Genomic DNA, 19,582 nt, shown 5'->3' with positions numbered 1-19,582 from the left:
TACAGCACTGTGAACTTTCTTACCATCAATACAGAAAATACCAAGATTATAACAATAGGGAGGCAAAAGCATAAAAAACAGATCACCTGTAATATAGGCCCTAGGTCTATTAACTCAGTGCAGAAATAAACATAAGTACTTGGGGGTCTGGTTTAGAGAAACAGCAAGACTAACCCATCAAAGGGAATTGACCACTAAATCGACTGCCATATATGGGCTGATAAAATTGAACAACAAGCTAAATAGCCCCTCATCCGGGGGCATCAGAAAGGTCACACAAGTGTCTCTTCTCCCAGAACTTTCGTACTGGCATTAGGCATTTCCTGGAGCCTGCTCAGAAATTCTAGAGTGGGTGCAAAGTGTGGCCTATAAAAAGATTGTTCTAATTCCAAAACATCTATCTAGGGCGAGACTCAGGTTGGAGCTCGGACTAGTCGAACAATCTCTAACTCTTGAGGCTGATTTTCTAAAATATCTTAACATCGCCAAGGGATTCCTTAAAGATCCCCCTTGGAGACATATTAAAAAAAAAAGATCACCATGGAATAAACAGCTTACAAGAGCCATGACCTCCCTGAAAATGAACAAACTAGTACTTGATGTCCCCTGCATTTCATACTCCACCTGGAAATCGCGCATTAATAGGCAAATGCAGCTAGTCTCCTTCCAACAAGATCAGGCCACACTAAAAACATTATCTTTTCTGATTCCGTTAAATGATTCATACACAATAAACAAACCTCAGTCCAACCTTACTGTCCTGCTCAACCCCAAAGCCAGGAGAGAGATCATGTGTATGCATCTGCTGGCACTACCAATTATGGACTTTGGGAGGGCTGGGGGAAGCCCAAATACAGGAGGAGCATGCCGACTGTGGGGTTTCAATTTCGATTCTTGGCTTCATCTTTGGTGCTGCTGTCCGCCTTTTGCCACCGAAAGGAGGCTTCTTTTGAAAGAACTCTGCTGAGAGAAAAAGCAACCACCTGTCATGAGGCCTCGCCAGTATGATTCACCCAAAAAGAACCTTATATCTTGGCCCATTGTGGAAGAGTTGTCCAATTGATCAGAGAAGCTATATACCTGAGAGCTGCCCCTCTATCAACCCCCCGCAAGATCCAAACTTTGATACTGGACTATTTAAAAAACATGCATGGTATCTGTAACAAAATAATCCCAGTGGATGCGAGGAGTGAGATGGCTGTTACTCTCATAGGGGACCAGCCACATATGTGACGAAGCCCAGAGATAAACATCAGGACATAACCAATGCATTTATCTTGAGGTTTAAATGTTTATTATCTTTGTTTGTTGTGTTCTTTTAATGGTGTTATTGTTATGCAATGGTTTTAATTAACTTATGCAATAAATAACTTTACCTTACCTTACAAATAGGCCAATGCACAGTCTTATTTCTCCCCAGCTTTTCAAGGACATTGCCATAGGAGACACCCAAGGCTCGATAATCTCAGTTAAGCATAATTCTTCCACCATGTCTTTCCATTTCCATCTGTTTATAAATGATAAAGTCCAAACTTTATGTAAGACTAGCTTACCCGTCGCGCGTTGCTGCGATCTCAGAAGAAAGGAAATTCATGGAAACTTGTTATGATAACATTCAATGTACATTGTGTCATTGTTATTGAAACGTATTCATTTTATTTTTGAAAACATTTCTAAGTGTGGCTTGAGCAATGCGTCCTCGATTGGCTTCCAATCTTGATTCTGGTTGCTCTCCTGGTTCATTCGAGTGGGCTTGAGCAGTGCGTAATTGATCGTTTCCCAATCTTGATTCTGGTTGCTCTCCTGTTTCATTCGAGCGGGCTTGAGCAGTGTGTAATCGATCTGTTTCCAATCTTGATTCTCATTGCTTGTTCGTTTGAGAAGGACGGGCTTGAGCAGTGCGTACTCAATCAGCTTCCAATCTTGATTCTCGTTGCTCGTTCGTCTCAGAATTACGGGCTTGAGCAGTTTTTATTCGAACAGCTTCTAATCTTGCTTCCCGTTGCTTGTCTGTTTCTGAAGCTCGTAATGCCTTTTTCTTTCGTACTTTTGATGTAGATTGACCAATCGATTTCCGTTTGGGGGTCATAACTGTCGACGATGCTCGCAAATTCGCTGTCTATTTCAGTATTCGAAAAATTATGAGGTCCCTGCGGGGCGATTAAAAAAGATAAATTTGACACCTTTGCGGGAGTGTACTCAACAACTTTCCAAAGTTTCATGGCGATCTGATGAATGGTGTAGTAATGCATAAAGGACAAACAGACAGACAGACATACTTTCGTTTTTATATATATAGATTGAAACTGCCTTATCATTTAAAAAGCTTTTACGCTTGAATCCCTCAAATCTGCCCAAATCTTCTTTAAACACGTTGGAAAGTTTCTGTTTCAAAAACAACTTTACCTGTTTGCTCCGATCCTTGTCACCAATAGCAGAAACAGGAGTAACAGTATTTGGGTCAAGATGCATTCCCAAGTCTTGTTGATGAGGCCACCTAAGAATTGGGTCCCACTTTTCAGCCACGTAGACTTCCCCAGTAGTTTTTCTTCCCTTGAATTGTAACTCCACCCAAAAGTAACCCATCAACTCAATTTTATGATGTATATAACCACCAAATGCAGCAGCTTTCACCCCACACATCATATGCTAATGTCTTCCGGAGAATTGTGTACCATATGCACAAAACAATCATCATCATACATGCTTCCCATCCATACGAATATTACATGTGAGAAATCCTGTATATTTGCCATCCCCAACACGTTACGATTCAAGGCTGCAACCTCCTCGGCTTCATCCATAACACAAATTATTTTGTTACTGTAATTTGCTTTGCACACTTTTCTCCCGATTGCAAATGTTATCTACTGCAAGACAACTTTTGAAATTTCTCACATGGAAAGAGCTCCCAAACCTATACAAAGTCATGCCAGTAATTGTCTGTTCCTCTATCATGCCCTTACTTCCTCTTCTGCTACTCAATAGTCAAATCACCTAAAGTTTCACAATTTTTCATCAACTTACTTTGGCACGCTCATGAACTCTTATTTCTTGGACAAATCTTTCGGATAGTTCAAGCCATTTTGCAATATTTATAGTGGCACTCAAAGTTATTCCTGGACCCAACCATAATCTTTCTTGCACTTAATTACTCTTTCTTTTGATTAAGATTTGACCTTAATACTTGGCAACAACACATAGTTTTTAATTTACAGCTAATTGCCTCAGCTCTTAAGATAGAAACACACCCTTCAATTGTTTCATCATCTTTTTGTGCCCTGGAATGAAATTTTAATCTCTCCATGACAGTATTTATTTTTTTGCAATATCATAAATTCAACTTTCTTACTGTATACTCAAAAACGTTTTCTATCTATTGCCAGCATTGTAAAGTATTCTTTCAAACCTGACCCATCCTGAGCTCTATTTAATCAAAAACGAATTTCCTCTGTGGAGTGCACTTATCCCCTTCAAGCTTACCATAGTTCTTGTTCCATGCGAAGGGTCAAAAACGTGCTGCAGAAATAAAGGTGGTGTTGAAATATTGGCCATTGTGCACACCTAAATGCCAAGGAAAATTAAAATGTACTTAGAAAGTATCGGGCTTATTAATGAGAGGCTTGCGCTGCCGGAGCATTACTGTTTTTTGAAGCTCTGGCAACATAAGCCTCTCAATCCTATTGATGAGGCGATGCAAAGCCACTCTGAGTTGTTTTGCATGGCCTCATAAATATGGAGTAGGAAAAAGCAGTGCAAGGTGTTGACTTGCCTTACTCTGCGTCAAGGAGGCGTTCCATCGGCATTGCAGTGTGTTTTCCCACGCCCTCATGGATTTTGATGCTGCCCCATGTTTACATAATCATTTAAACCTGGGGCAGCACCAAAACCTTACGCCTCTCCACAGCAGGCATAACGAGGAGAAATGTTTTTATTTATCCTCTTTTTCTCCTCTTTCTATGTGTGCTGTATTATGCAGCACACATGGAAAGAGGAAAATGCCTTTCTGGAATGTTTTTGTGCGGGAAGGTGCGGCTTTCTGCACAGAAGCAATACTGCATGTAACAGTGGCACGTTTGCATCATGGTGCAAGGGTGCCAATGTTGGCTCTAGGCAGCAAATTGTGCTCCAGCACATGGGGAAAGGACAAGATTGCACCATATTTCATAAATACGGTGCATTCCTGCCCTCTTGAATTGGCGTAGGACAGCTCAGCAAGTAGACTTGCGGCACTGTCCTATGCCAGTTCCTCATAAATGAGGTCCTATATTTCTATCATAAAGACACAAAATGCTATGCAAGTAGAATCTGCAGACCTAAACTCACTAATATCATTCTCTTTGGTGAAAACAAACATAAATACTTCTTATTTTCAATTAAATATGTTTGTCGCTGAGGATGAAAGAATGAACATTTCATGCACTAGCAGCAGCCAATACCTTCTCAAATCTGAGGTCTTTTTATACCCCTCCTCTCAATTATTCTCCACGGGGAGCATGTGAAGAGTGTAAGAAAATACATTATTTGTTGAAGGAGGTGAGAACACCCCTTCAAAGAATAATCACAATCCTTGTCAGGGTGAGCCACAAAAGTAACTAAATAAACCTGTGGCTCCTCTGGCAGCTTGCCACAAAAGCAGTCAGGCTTAACTTAGAAGCAAAGTGCAAACTATTCATACATCACTCAGGACTGAGTTTGTCCCGCTGGAGGTTTTACCTTTTGACTTTAATGTGGGGTATGCACACCATTCCTTCGCAGAGCTCTGCATCACTCTACATCACTTGGAGTTGGATCCAGTGGAGCCTTTGGTGAGGAGAAGCATGGATCTGTGGGGCTATGCTTCATGGTGGTGCCGGTGAAGTCTTCAGTGAGTGGCAACATGCCACTGTGGGGCCTTACATCACTTCTCTTCAGAGCCAGTGAATCCTTCAGTCTGTGTGGCATAGCTCTGCAACACTCAGCATTGGAGCTGCTAACGCCCTTGATTAGAAGCTGGGCAGCTCTGCTGAAATTTGCGGCACTGTGTGTTGGATGCAGTGAAACCTTCAGTATGGCAGAGAGAAGAACATACTAACTCCAGTCAAAACATTGAGGACAGCACCTGTGGGTCAGGACCCTTTTCCAGCAGAGAGGCGAGGACCAGGTCAGATCCAGTTGGGCCTGGCCAGCTAGAAAGCTGAAAAGGCCTCTGGAAGCTTATTGTGTCCCTATAGCTCAAACAGGAGGTCAGACAACTGACCATTGGAGTCACTTCTGGGGTCCCAGAGGCAAGGCAAGCAGGCCAGGTCTTTTCTCTTCAGATAGCAGTGCAGTCCTTCTTCTGCATCATCTCAGGTATAGGAGTGTTCTGAATTCAGGTTCTGGGGATGAAACTTTTAAACTCAGAGTATGCCTTTGGGTGGGAAACACCCTTTGTCTAACCCTAAAACTGGTTCTGGTCAATTCTTCTATTTCCCCTTGGTTCACCTTTAGCTTGTTTAGTGAAACAAAGGGCAGGCAGACCCAGGTATGAGGTGTATCTCCCAGTGACAAGATAGGCATCTTCCGAAGTACGGAAGGGCTCAGTAAAGCCTCCAGACTACTCTTTGAAGTGATATCAGGGCAGGGGCCCAGCTACTCCCCAGTTATTCTAACAGGAAGACCTTCACCTCTTCAAACCCAGGCCCTTTTGTCTACTGTTAGCTTGTGTTGTTAATTTGATGTCACTCAGACTCCTGTGGTGAAAAACCTCCCCGTAATTCACTATTATGCTTCTTTCATTCTTAATGCTACCAGGAAAACCCTGCCTCAATAGCACATTCCTCAGTCATGAGGTGTTTCCTGCAAGGTTGACTAACATTGAGTCCAACGGAGAGCTTCAGTATTGCAGCTTCCTACTTTTTTTTTTTGCATATTTATATAGTGCGAACTCAACCCAAAGGTATTGCAGCTCATTACATAAGCACCGTTTACTTACACATTCAAGCACGGGGAGATTAAGTGATTTGCCCTGAAACACACGATGTGGACGCGACCCCGAGGCTCGAATGCTGGTTTCCTGCACCAAAGTCAGCAGTCTAGCTGACGGACCACATTCTCTCTCTACTTCACTTTCCTCCTATTGTAAAACTCTCCACCGTCAATGGCTCTGTTCTTTGCACCAGCAATTCTTGTCAGCGCAAAGTGGAAATTAATTGCAGATGCCTCCACCGCGATGACGAATGCAAACTTTACATGCTGCCACATGTAGGGGACACTTACAATGCAGCCGTAAAAGCCTCTGCCAGTCAGAATGAAGCAGGTAAACGCAAAAGCATGCCTTTCTGGCCTTGAGATTATTATGCCGGTATCCGACATGGATTCCATGACAGTCTGTCTGACATGGAAACGATGCCGGAAAGTGCCTTTGAGGTCCATGAGCAGGGGCCCACGAGCAGGGCCCCCTTTGGTGCACAGCCTCCAGTTGGAGGCTGAGGGGCACCTATGTTGCCCCCCTGTTGATCCTTGCACCTTGTGGCAGGCACCTCCAGGTGCCTGCCACAGGTGCAGGGATGAACCACACCTCCCATTTTACTGTAACAGCATGCTTTACGGCCTTTTTATGACTAGAATGCATGCTCCTATAGTAAAATATAGGAACGCAACTGAACAGTGTTCGGTCGCTTCCTAATAAGGCAGTCCGAACCGCCGGACGGTTGACGTTAGGTCCCATGACCAATGCGGTGTTGTGCGGAAATGATTTCACCCAATATCATAATGAGCACCATAGTGTTCTGCAACTGTTACAATAATGTTGTCTGCTTCTGTCTCCAACTATACAAAGACACACTTACTGAGGTGTGATGACGGACTAATGTAGTCCTTAAACAGTAGCAGGCAAGGAGAAATCTCATGCTTCAACCATTAAGTAGAGTCCCTTATTACATTTTACCCCAAACGTTCACCCACAAGGTCTAAGTTAAACCATAAGAAATAATAATAATAATAATAAAAGGCATTTGTGGAGCGCACAGCTACCTCAAACGGGGTGTCCCAGCGCTGTTTCAGATAGAGGGCAGGGAGAGGTGGCACACAGAACTAGTCATTTGGGCTAAAGAGACAGGTTTTCAGGGACTTGTGGAATTCCTGTTCTGACTGTATCATGCGCAGATGGGAAGGCAGGTTTTTCCAGCATTTGGTGGTACCCACCTCAAATGTTCTACCTCCCATTCTAGCTTTTGCAAACCAGGGAGTGGAGAGGAAGCGTTTATTGTTAGACCTTAAAGATCTGGTTTGTTGATAGGGTCAGAGTCTCCTCCTCAAATTGATCGGTCCTCTTCCTTTGTCTGCCCAATATGCAAATGTCAATGCTTTAAATTCAATTCGTTTGGCGATAGGCAGCCAGTGAAGTTGCTGAGGATACGGGGAGATGTGGTGTCGAAGCGGGACACCGCAGACCAGATGGGCTGGAGCGTTTTGAATGATCTGGAGTCTACAGATCAGGTCCAGCGGAAGGCCCGTGTATAGACCATTCGCATAATCAAGGTGAGAGGTGATTAACGCATGGACCACGGTTTTACTGGCTGCATTAGACAGAAAGTTGATACATTTTCTAATAGTTTTAATTTTGCGAAAGCAAGCTGCAGAGACCGTTTGAACATGTGTCGAAAGGGACAAATCTTTGCCCCATCTCACACCAAATTTTTGACCGAGACCTTAGGAGTGGAAGCATTACCCAGTTCAAAAGGCCACCAAACATTAGGCGGGGGAGGGGAAGGTTGGTTTAAGAACAGGACCTCGGTCTTATCCACGTTAAGTTTTAAAAAATTGCGGTTCATCCAGACGACGATGTTCCTGAGGCATTCTTTTAGCGGGTCGAAGGTGAAGGCTGACACACCACTAAAGGTGAACAGTAACTGAGTATCATCCACGTATGATGTTACTTTAATCCCAGTTTTGGAGATAAGCTCCGCCAGGGTAGTTAGGTAGACATTGAAAAGGAGCGGGCTCAGGGCCGAGCTCTGGGGAACTCCCCATTTAAGAGGTATGGCGGGTGAGGTGAAGGGGTGAGTCAGGACCTGTTGCTTACGGTCATGTAGAAAGGATGATAGCCAATTCATCACCGTTCCCTGGATGTGTTTGTCCTTTAGACGATCTAATAGGATGGGGTGAGAGACTGTGTTGAATGCTGCAGATAAATCTAACAGCACCTACATAGCCTTAGAACCTCCATCCACATCCCACCGTATGGAGTCAGCCAGTACATTCAAAACAGATTTCGTGCTGAATCCTGGGCAAAAGCGGGACTGGGATTCATGAAGGAGGATGTTAGTCTCAATAAATCCATCCAGTTGCTGGTGCATTAATTTCTCTAGAACCTTCGCTGGAGCGTGAAGCAGGGAGATAGGTCTATAATTACTAGTGATTTCAGGGTCAACGCTGTTTTTTTTTAGTATGGGTAGAAGAAAGGCATATTTCCAGGCTGCAGGGTGGATACCCTGTCTGAGTGAAGAATGCCAGATGGCATTTAGATGGGGTTTAAGACACTCCGCTAGGGCACTATACTATTGAACTGGCATGGGGTCACCAGGGGACCCTGATTTACACTTCAGCAGTTCAGTCAGCGAGGCTTGGACAGAGATCTCCACAAGTTCTGAGAAGACTGCCTTCACAGTCTGCTCCAGCACTGCCCCTATGTGAATCTTTATTGCAATAGCAAAATAAAAATTTTACTATATGCTTCCGTATGAGTGTTGCCTTACAAATATGTTTCACTGTCTATATTTATCAAAACCTAATCTACTTTTGAATTCTCTGTTAAAATTATGTTCAAATGTTTTGTTTTTATCAGGTATACTCTTTGCAATAACTTTCATGGGACCTGGGGCCGCCTACATGTTGGGATCCGCCCTTTTGCGCTATTATGTGGACATAGACAAAATCCCATCAGGTAGGTTGACTGCTTGTGCTGGCTTTTGCATTCACTACAATGTACTTCAGTGGATCTTTGTTTGGCAACAGAATTATGAATAGTGCCATTTGTACAGAACAACGTGATGATGCCAAAAGAAATAAAGAAATTGAATGTCAGGGACGTTCATTAGATCCAGGAACGTATTTTGAAATACAAGAAACATGTGTTGTTTGCTCTTGAATTGGTTCCTAATCCTACATCCTGCCTCAGTAACTGTCTCATACACATTTATAAAATTTGCTGGAACTATGACTGACTTGTTTCTTCTCATACAGAGTATATTTTTAATTTCACACCACTGGGTTGGAGGAGAGAAACCCAATCCTAGCAACTCAATATTGTTTAAGGTATACATATTTATAGGTTTCTTTGTTAATTAGGATTGTACTTACTCTACCAGTGTGGTAATCAACCATGTCAAATGCCCAAGTATATATAAATGAAAAATATCACAATGAAACACAAACATCATTGTTTTTTTTTGTAAGTAAAATACGGGGAGACTCTTTAACCTATCAGTTAACAAAGGAAAAATATTCTTACATGTTTACATTTAGCAATAGAGTCACCAATCATTAACCGCTTAGCTGATAAACCTCCCGACTGCCCTTCCCCAGCCCTGTCTTAAGTCCTTTTTTGGCTATTTGGGTAGATCGTGCTTAGGCCTTCATAACGTTTAGTCCACATAAGATGTCCACAGCACATCTGTGTCCTTTTTTCCAACATCCTGGGGATTCTATAGGTGCCTAGGTTTGCCAATTCCCTTGGTGGGGACAGAGAAAATTGTCAAAATATAGCTAAGTTTTGAGTTTTTGGGGAAAAATAGGAAACAAATTGGATAAAAGTGTCTGGTTGTTTTCATTAAAATGGCATCAACCTTTAAAACCTGTACCTTTTTAAAAGTAGACAGCTTGGGAATCCAGAATGGGGTGACTTGCATGGCACTCACTAGGTTGTTTTTACTCAGAATCCCTTTCAAACATTGACTTACAAAAACACATTTTCCTTCAATTTCTGTGATTGAAAGTTCTAGAATCTGTGGGGAGCCATAAAACCTCTTTGCACCAAGCATTTCCCTAAGTCTTCCAATAATAATGGTACCTCACTTGTAAGGGTAGGACTAGTGCCGGCGACAGGAAACGTCCCAGAACGCAACTGACACGTTTTTTGCAAAGTGGGTAGCTGTGAGTTTTAGGCCCTAACTTAGCCGACACCTGGGGATTCCAAGGTACCCTGAAATCCCCTGGTTGTCTATTTTTCAAAAATGTCTGTGGTTGGCCCCAAATCCCGCGGCTATCCCTATTGCTGGTCTCTCCATGTAGCACTTTAGGGCCTTTTGTGTCAAGGTCCCTTGCCCACCCACAGAAGTGAGGTACCATTTTTATCGAGAGACTTGTGGAATGCTGTGTAATAGAGCCTTTGTGGCTCCCTGCAGATTCCAGACGTTTTTCTTACAGAAATGTGTGTTTTTGTTTGAGATTGCAAGGCATTGTGGGCACATCCACCCCACTATGTTTATTCAAAAAATAAAGCTATGGTGCCTAGTGGGCTTTCTGCCTTCCCTCCAACAAGGGGGGGTATTGACAGAAATACGTTTTCCCCTTTAATTAGGGGTGAGGGCATTGCCATGCCCATTCTGGCCATCCCCTGTTATTTGTTTTTTTAATTCCCCGGTGCCTAGTGTGCTTGTTGTCTCCCAAGAGGGAGTGGGGACACAGATTGGGGGCAACGGATTTCTGATCACTTGGACAAGGTAGAAGATTGTGTGACCAACCAGCACACCAGGGTAAGGTGACTACTCTAAGAAAGTCAAAACCTGAGTATAATAAAGTGCTAATAGTGCTGTGAATCATGTACAAAGAATGGTTGAATGTTCATAAGTGGCTTGAGCTGCAGGTATCAGGCAAACAGAGGGGAACTCAGTTACCTTTGACCACCTGTGATCCTCCCAGTGAGCATGGTAGTGACAATATGTGATTTGAGAATCACCAAAGGCGCGCTTATTTTACATGAAACTGACGGGTTTCTTCATTCATTTAACAAAACTTGGTTGTCTTTTTCAAATGAAACAATCATATCGTTCTTGAGATCATCATATATATATTTATTCATTTCCAAATGTGTTTCTTTGTCAAGAATAATCGTGGAAGTTCATTCCAATCGTAAATAATTCATTGCATTACTTCATGCCCGCCCAATGCATTTCGGGTTAGACAGAGTAACCCTTCGTCAGGGGCCTAGAAAATGAAAGCATACAGGACCTTAGCGTTCAGCATATGAACCATGAGCATATTAAGATGCATAGCACATTGTAAAAATAAAAATAAAAATAAATCACGTTGCATGACTCTTATCTTCAAGCATTAGCAATCACATAAACGAAATTAACATTCATCAAAGTGAAATCATGAACATTGCTTGATTAACTTTCAGCCAAACTGCGTATGTTAGACAAGATGTAGCGAAATGTCACTAGCGTTTTCTAATCAAATTAGTGTAGATTCGAGCATTCGAGATTAAATACTACGCTGTAAACAGTGGGATATCGTGCTGGAGAAAGACTAAGGGGTAAAGTGCTAGACAAAAAGGAAACCAGAGAATAAGAGGCATGGCAAACTTACTGAAAAAGTAACGCGCGGGGCTCTCAATGTTCCTGACACGGAACCGGTGGGGTTAACATTGTGATCATGTGATGTCGGGAGCGTGAGAGTGAAAAGTCATGTAAACCACAAAGTTTATAGAACAACCATGGTTAATAATCTAAATAGAATCTGCGGGTTAAGCAATAAATAAAAGCAGAAATCAAAATTAAATGTAGCGGTTCGAAAAAGCGTGTGGAATAAAGAACACGCTTAGCGATAGGATAGGATTGTATGTCACGTGATAGTCGAACCAGGAAGTAAACAAACACTAGCGAAAAAGGTGCGATCGGTACAATGATCGTAATGTGAATCAGAAAAGAAGCAACAGTCAAAGTATTTGGAAAGTGAAAACTAATGTGTAGGAAACAAACGAAAATGCAAGGCTAGAGAGGCAAACATATATACAAAAATGTAAAGTGTATAAAATGATAAATTGTGTTGTACATACTGTTTTGATGAATGACCCATATAATGTGTTGCACAAAAAACAAATCAAATACATATGCCTCAGTACAATGTATAACAATGATGAGTGATCATGCAAATCCAAAGTCTAAAGATTTGATGTTCAAACATATATCTCATGAGGATGTATTCAATTCTGTCATTTATCCCTGTTGGTTGGAGGGAATTCTGCCTGTAGACGTTGTTTGATAGGTTCCGCGTCACATCGTTGTGGGAGTATCTCCAGTACGGTAAATTTTAGTTGTGATATTTGATGTTTGCATTCTAGCCAATGGGTGGCCACAGCTGATTTCATATTCTTTGTGCGAATGTTGCTTTTGTGTTCTGACATTCTTATTTTTATCTTCCTTTCTGTCTGACCGACATATATTTTGCCGCAAGGGCATTTGATGGCATAAATAACATTTTTAGTATTGCAAGTGCCTGTGTATTGTAAATCAATTTTGTGGCCTTTTGTGGGATGCAGAAATGTGTTTTCAAATACTACATTATTGCAGTGTATGCAATTTAAGCATTTCTACATGCCTTTGTATTGAGTTTTGATTCCTTTTTTGGCAGTGAGAACCTCCTTTAGGTTTCTTGATCTTTTGAACGCAAAAGTTAATTGGTCACTATAGAGATTATGCAAGTCTGGTTCATCCTTAATTAAAGCCCAGTGGTGATTGATGATTCTCTTGATCTTATTGGCTGCTGTGGAGAATTTTAAGACACATACTGTCTTTTGTTCTGTAGTTGGTAGTGTGGGTGTCAATAGACTCTCTCTAGAACATTTGGCAACTTTTTTGAGTGATCTTTCGAGAATCTCTTTTGGATATCCTCGGACAAGGTATTGTTGTTGTTGATCTTCAATAGTTTTTTCCAGAATATGTGGGTCGGAGGTGATTCTTTTCAGACGAATAAATTGAGATGTCGGAAGATGTTTCTTTAGAGTTTCGGGATGGAAACCTTGAAACAGTAAGCTGGAATTGCAGTCTGTGGCTTTCTTGTATACTTCAGTTTGTAGTTGTTGGTTAATGATGGTAATTTGTACATCTAAGAACGAGATAGTTTCCTTATGTATGGTGTGGGTAAACTTGATTCTGGGGTTCAGCTGGTTGAGTTCAGTGATGTTAGTCAGAAGTTGTTCTTTTTCTCCTCGCCAGATCAAAAACAGATCGTCGATATATCTTTTGAATGTAACTAAATGGTCTGTCCAATTGGTTTTGTTTAAGATGTTATCGTGTTCACATTTTGACATAAACAGATTAGCATATGAGGGGGCCCCCCCAAAGCCCATTGAAGTGCCATTACATTGATTATAGAATTTGTGATTCCATTCGAAATAGCTATGATATAGCGCGAAGTGCATCAATTCAATGAGGAAAATTTTGTTGGCTTCACATTCTTCATCTCTGAGTAGATTCCATTCAAAAGCTTCAAGACCCTCGTTGTGTGGAATTGATGTGTATAGTGACACAACGTCAACTGTACACAGCCAATATTCGGTGTTTGTATCAAGCTGAATCATTCTGAGCAAATTGAAAAAAGATGTTGTGTCTTTTATATAGGTTTGTCCTTTTTGTACGATCGGCTGTAGGTAGCAATCTATATATTTACCAATGCTTTCTGATATGGACCCACAAGCTGACACTATGGGTCTAAAGGGTGGTTTTTTCATGTCTTTATGAATTTGTGGTAACATATATAATTTTGGTCTCCGAGGGTATTTGGTTTCCAAAAATTTAAATGTTCTTTCATTTATCCATTTCATTTCAAGCGCATGTTCCAAGATTAGAATACGTGTTTTTTGATATTCTTCAGTTGGATCAGTGTCCAAAGGAATATATGTGTTTGCGTCATTCACATGTTGGTTGACACTGTTTTGGTAAAAGATGGTGTCCATAATGATAAGAGCCCCACCTTTGTCGGCTCTTTGAAAGGTAAGATCTGGATCTTTAGATAGGTTGATGACAGTGCTCAATTCTGTTTTTGACAAATTGCTTTTGGTATTTTTGCTGAAATATATTTTTTGTATGTCTGCAAATATTGATCTTTCAAATACTTCGATAGTTTTGTGCGAGTATGGTGCACAAAATGTGCTCTTTGGTTTGAATATTTTGGTACTGGGTACAGGTAAATTTGTTGAATCCTTAAAGAAAAACTTAAGTTTGAGAGTTCTGAAAAATTTGAATCGTGCAATCTCAGTTTCCGCCAAATTAGTCTTATATGTGGGAACAAAAGATGTTCCTTTGTTGAGTACAGCCATTTGAGCAGGTGTTAAGTATTTAGAGGAGATGTTAATCACTACGTCATTTTTGTTGTTTTCTGGCTCCTTGTTCTTTTTGCTATTCTTCTGGAGATTCTTCTCCCCCTCCTGTTTTGACTGTAGGTGGTGCGTTGGCTGCTGGGCTGATGTCTAAAAAAGGCTGCTTTTTTGTAGATTTACTTGGTTGTTGTGTTTTTTTCAATTGGCTGTCTGGTTTAAGAGATGTCAGATTCTGAAACTAAGCTTTCTTGTGAAGAATTACCTGATGGCTTAGGTTTTGGTTGTTGCCATTTCTTTTGGTTATAGATTTCAGCCCAGGTGTACACTTCATCATATTTATAGTCAATTGTGTCTCTTTCATACTTTCTGACTTTTCGGTCGTTAACTTCCTTGGCATACTTGTCCAATCTTTTATTCACATCTTCTAGGGTTGTTTGCAAGTCTGGAAATGTGTCAAGTTCTTTTTTCATACTATCCAGGTCAGATTCAATTTCCTTTAGTACTTTGGAAAGTTCTTGTATGATTAGTAGAATTAAATCATTGGAACATTTATTTAAGATTTGGTAACATTTTTCTACAAATTGTTTATTGTTTTTGCACAACATTGGTTTGAGGGCGATTCTCAATCCTCTAGGGATTCTTTTGTTCTTGTGGTAGTGAATCAATGTCGTCGCATGAAGTCTTTGGTTTATTTCCTTTTTGCTTGGGAATTCAAACTGTCGGATTAATTGTGCTGTGGTTGAAACATTCGGGCTGAAGGCTCTGGTCTCCTGTATGAGTCCATATATTTCTTCTGCTCCCTCTGGTGTAAAGACTAAAAGTTCAGCTTGGTTGGAGGTAATTTGAGCGATATCGTCGAATTGCATTCTTCAATTTTTGTGGGTGCACAAGGGGATGAGGAGTGCACGGAGATATCACAACCCTCCCAGTGAGCATAGCACATGGACCTGGGCTTTTTTTTAATCCAGCATAGGAAGAGTTCTTTATGTGCTCTTTGAACAATTCCGCCTGCCCAGTGACACCGGCATCTCTCTGATATCCCTCAGCAAGGGAGTCTTCAAGCCCCAGGACATTGACAGACAGTCCTCAATTATCACTCTGTTTAGAAATAGGGCCTCATTAATCCAGACCCTACAGCATTTTGTGTGTACTTTAAATATCTTCAAGATATAGAAGCCCTTGCTCTTAATGAAGATAAAGGAGGCAGTAGGAGGTGGAAGGGCCAGTAAGCGGCAGGTAATTTGTTCCTAACTTCTAGCTGTAGAAGCCAAGAAACTCTGTGGTTAAAGGTTACCTCTAGTTAGCTGAAATTACCCATGTGTTTCACTGGGCTAGCATGAAGCTTAAAGGTTGGTATCAGGTCCCTCTTATATCCAGAAGGCATTACAAAGGACTTAACAGTATTGATTCACATATAAAGGAGGTGAAGGCATCTAAGAGTTGCTGCAGTGCAACAGGAGTGTGGCCAATGATGATAGCAATGTCAGCATATAATAAGGCTGGCATTGGACGTTTCCCAATCTGGGGTATGTCCCCACATCTTTGCACTAACTCCATCACCAGATGGGTATTATAGAGGGAAAATAGGTAAGGTGCAAGGAAACACCCTTGCATGACATCCCTACTATCTCTACTTGTTTCAGGGTACTCTTTCCCAGCCCGAAACAAACTACAGCTATGTACATTTCTCTACATGTATTAATAATGGGTATGTCAATGCCCGGGTCTTCAGTCATGCCCCATAGTTTAGTGTTGGATACACAATCAAAGGCAGTGGACAAATCCATAAAACCCAGATGCAAGGAGCCGCTCTTAGCGACTGTGTACTGCCCCAAAAGAAGGCAAAGGTAGATACATTGATCTTCCATCTGTATCCCTCTCCTAAACCTCTATTGAATATTTGAAAAAGGTTCCATTCCCTTCTGCCCATGACTCAAGACATGATAGTAAGACACAGCCCAGAACCTTCACCCTGAAGTCCAGGAGAGATATCCGGTGATAACAATTAGGGTCCCCTCGATTCCCTCTCTAGAAGATCAATACTATTAGTGAGTCGGACCATGATGGGATCTTAGGGGAAGAGCCTACAGCTCTAAAAAGGTGGCTAACAAGGAACTTAGGAAATAACTTCTCGGTGGTGTCCCTCTGTTTGCACAGTCATGGCTATCAGTGGTGCTTGCAAAACTCAGAGCCAGTGGCTCCTCTCAAAATCCCGCCACCTGGGGCATAAGAATTACTGGAGCTTGGTATCAATGGACTGGGATAAGTAGGTGGAATCAGTTGCAGCAGCTCAATTCTCCATAAGAAACATTTGTCCTTAAGCTTCAAGATAGGATTAGCTAGCTCCGGTGGTTGGGAAACATGGCAGCCATTAGTTAAAGTCGGCTGCAGGCTCTTTCTCTCATTCTTGGCAGATAAACGCTACTCAACCCAATGGATGGGCTGGTGTTGTGGCAATGTGAAGCCCTGATTTTCCGGCTAATTTTCTCAAATTCTCCACTTTTCGTCTCCCGTCCTCTATCATCTACGGATTTCGCCTTGGTCTAGAGGCAACTGCAGCAGTGGTGGGGTTGTTGCAGGGTGGTGTGTGGGCGGAGGCTGCAGAAGGGCTCGGCAGAGGCCAGCGCGCCACTGCCAAAGTTGTCTTCCGCGGCAGCGGGAGCTGTGGAGCAGCAGCGTGAGCATCGTCCCACAAAGCTCAATCGAGGCTTCTTCCCGGCAGCTACACTAGAGCAGCGTTTCGGGCAAATGTCGAAGATGCAGCACATAGTCCCACAATGACCCCTGTAAGAAGGAGGAAAAAGGGGAAATGGGGGTTTTGGGAACAGGCAATTGCTGGGGTGGTCCCTAACTCAGAGGATTTGCAGGCTACAAAGAAAAAGGAATTGACCGAGTTATCTATCGGGGGTTAAATAGGTATACCCTAAGAAGAAGGGACATCAGGGGTCGAGGTCAGCTCCCCATTGGAGCCCCCCAGAAGGAATATACCCATCAGTACCCAAACATTTTTACTGAAAAATCTTAATGCCCGGCCATCCTGCACTCGTCCTCCTCCCTCACTAGTTAAAGAAGCATCCACAGAAAAACACCTCTGACCATTAGTAGAAGACAGCCCAAAAGTAAACCTGAAAGCATTTGCATTACACCTTGACTTTGTTCTTATTTTAAGGTCCAAGCTTAGTCCACTCTATTTACTCAGCCTATCTGACTTGCTTTGGCTGCCACGGCTGCTTGCCCTACCCCCAAGCATAGCCCTAACAGGCCTGGGCATGTGAAAGTCATGGATAATCCTGTGCCCACGGAGGTTGGGAACAACATCCTGTGCCTTGAAAATAGGATTACCCCTCTGGCAGCAATAGAAGAGGATGGTACACAAACTCAGTGTAACCTCAGGTCTGAGAGCCTCCCGAGCCAGTCTTAGAGAGAAGGGTGTGGCACAACAGCCCTAGTGGCCAGCCTGGGGGAGCAATCTTACACAGAGAGCTTCTTAGTCACCCTGCTAATGGAGATAACAGAAACATTTGCAGTCTCTGAGCTTAATCAACAAAAGATCCAGGGGGCATGTGAAGTGCTAGAAGGCAAGATGAATAACATTGTGGAAAGAGTCAGAGCCAAGGAGGTAGCCTTTGAGGACCTCGTAAAACAAATGGACACTAATAAGATTGAGATCATGAAGTTGAAGTATAGTGATAGAGAACTTTGAGATAAATTAGAAACTCTGAAAAACAGTGCCAGAAGAAACAATATCAGGATTTTGAGTGTTCTAGAAGGGGACATAAGGAGTTTTGTCATCAACCTTCTTGGAGAATGTATTATAGACATAGAGAAGCAGATGTTGAAAGACAACATCCATATAGTGCATGAGACCTGTTTTCTAAGAGATCAGGGAAGAAAAACCCAAGAAGGCTCTTAGTAAATTTCAAGATATACTCAATCACAGAGAAGATCCTTGTCGGGGAACTCAAAGTAGGAGTGTATAAGAAAGGAGAGTGGTCTTTCCGCATCAGGTCAGACATATCATGTACCACACAAGAAAGGCAATGGGAGTTAGGGAAGGTCATAAAAGATCTGAGAGGGTTGGGTGCCACCGCCAACCTCTAGTTTCCTGTTTCCCTAAAGGTGATGTGGAACAATTGAATGTATAACTTCAGGGACCCCTCCAAAGTCAGCTCCCTGATCGAACAGATTAAATCATATCAGAAAGACTAAATCTAATTCTGTCCTGAAGTAGCAAGAGAGCCCGAAATGGAGGTACCCTTCAGTATACCTCTAGACCTTTGGGAGTGTCCCCCCGGGTGGGCGCGTGGAAGGAACGGTTGGGCGGGTCACAAGCAAAAATAAAATGCAAAAAATGAACACATTTTATATCTGTACTGGTTGGGGGAGAATGCGGGAGAAAATTAAAAAAATATCCTCATTTATTAATAAGACCCAAGTTTATTTCAATACCAGGGCCAGGGCCACGGTTCCTGGTTGACCTTTGTGGGCTAGTACATACTCAATTTAGATGATCCGATCCCATTACGCACTTTACTCCTTCAGCTGGTCGACATTAAAGACCCTAGTATATTGGGTGGAGATTTTAATGTAGTCCTGGATCCAATACTGGACTCAACATCTAGGAGAGCAACGGCTGCAGCCCACAATATGAGAGTCGCCCTGGAACAGCTAATGACAGACATGAGCATTTTAGATATCTGGAGAATGATGGGAAGTAGGGCTGGGACATCAGAGAAAAATGTTAAATTCCATTACAAAAAATGTGGCCATTGCTCTAGGATTGATTTCTTTTTGGCGGACTCTTTCATTAGTAAGATCAGTCATCTCCCTGAACACTTGTCTGACCATTCCGCTATTATCCTGGAACTCACCCTTGTGAATAGACCCCTGTCTTGCAGGTGGACCCTAAATCACTCTTTAATCCTGGAACCATCGGTAATAGATAAGTTGAAATCTTTTACCAAGGAGTTATTTTTATTAAATGTAGACTCAGCCTCTCCATACATCCAAAGCTTTTATAAGAGGCATCTTAACTGCCCTGTGTACTGGGCAAATTAGGAAATCAAGGAAAAAAATTAGAACACTTAAAGCTGCAGTACATATCAATCAGTTAGCGCTAGAACAAACACCTAATTGTTTGAATATAATACAAAAATTACATCTAGCAAAAATTGAGCTCGCTGATTACCTTGAAGCAATATTCAGGAGGAAAATGGAAGCCAGTAAGTTATCCCACCCTGAATATGGGGAGGGGCGTGGCAAATTGCTTGCATTAAAATCTAAAACTGATCAGTCTAG

The 19,582-nt window shown here is 42.1% G+C and overlaps 1 protein-coding gene across 1 annotated transcript in view; it reads left to right on the top strand.

The window, feature by feature from the left end:
- Positions 1-19,582, top strand: part of LOC147693574 (solute carrier organic anion transporter family member 2B1-like) — a 457,504-nt gene that overhangs the window by 267,794 nt on the left and 170,128 nt on the right. The window contains exon 6 of the mRNA XM_086933236.1: positions 8,810-8,908. Coding sequence (XP_086789362.1) covers positions 8,810-8,908 — 99 coding nt within the window. The remainder of the gene's footprint in view (positions 1-8,809; positions 8,909-19,582) is intronic.

This window comes from Lissotriton vulgaris, chromosome 8 (genome assembly GCF_964263255.1).
Source record: "Lissotriton vulgaris chromosome 8, aLisVul1.2, whole genome shotgun sequence".
NCBI lineage: Eukaryota > Metazoa > Chordata > Amphibia > Caudata > Salamandridae > Lissotriton > Lissotriton vulgaris.
The sequence above is the reverse complement of the archived record's forward strand: the minus strand, read 5'-3'. Positions and strand labels throughout refer to the sequence as shown.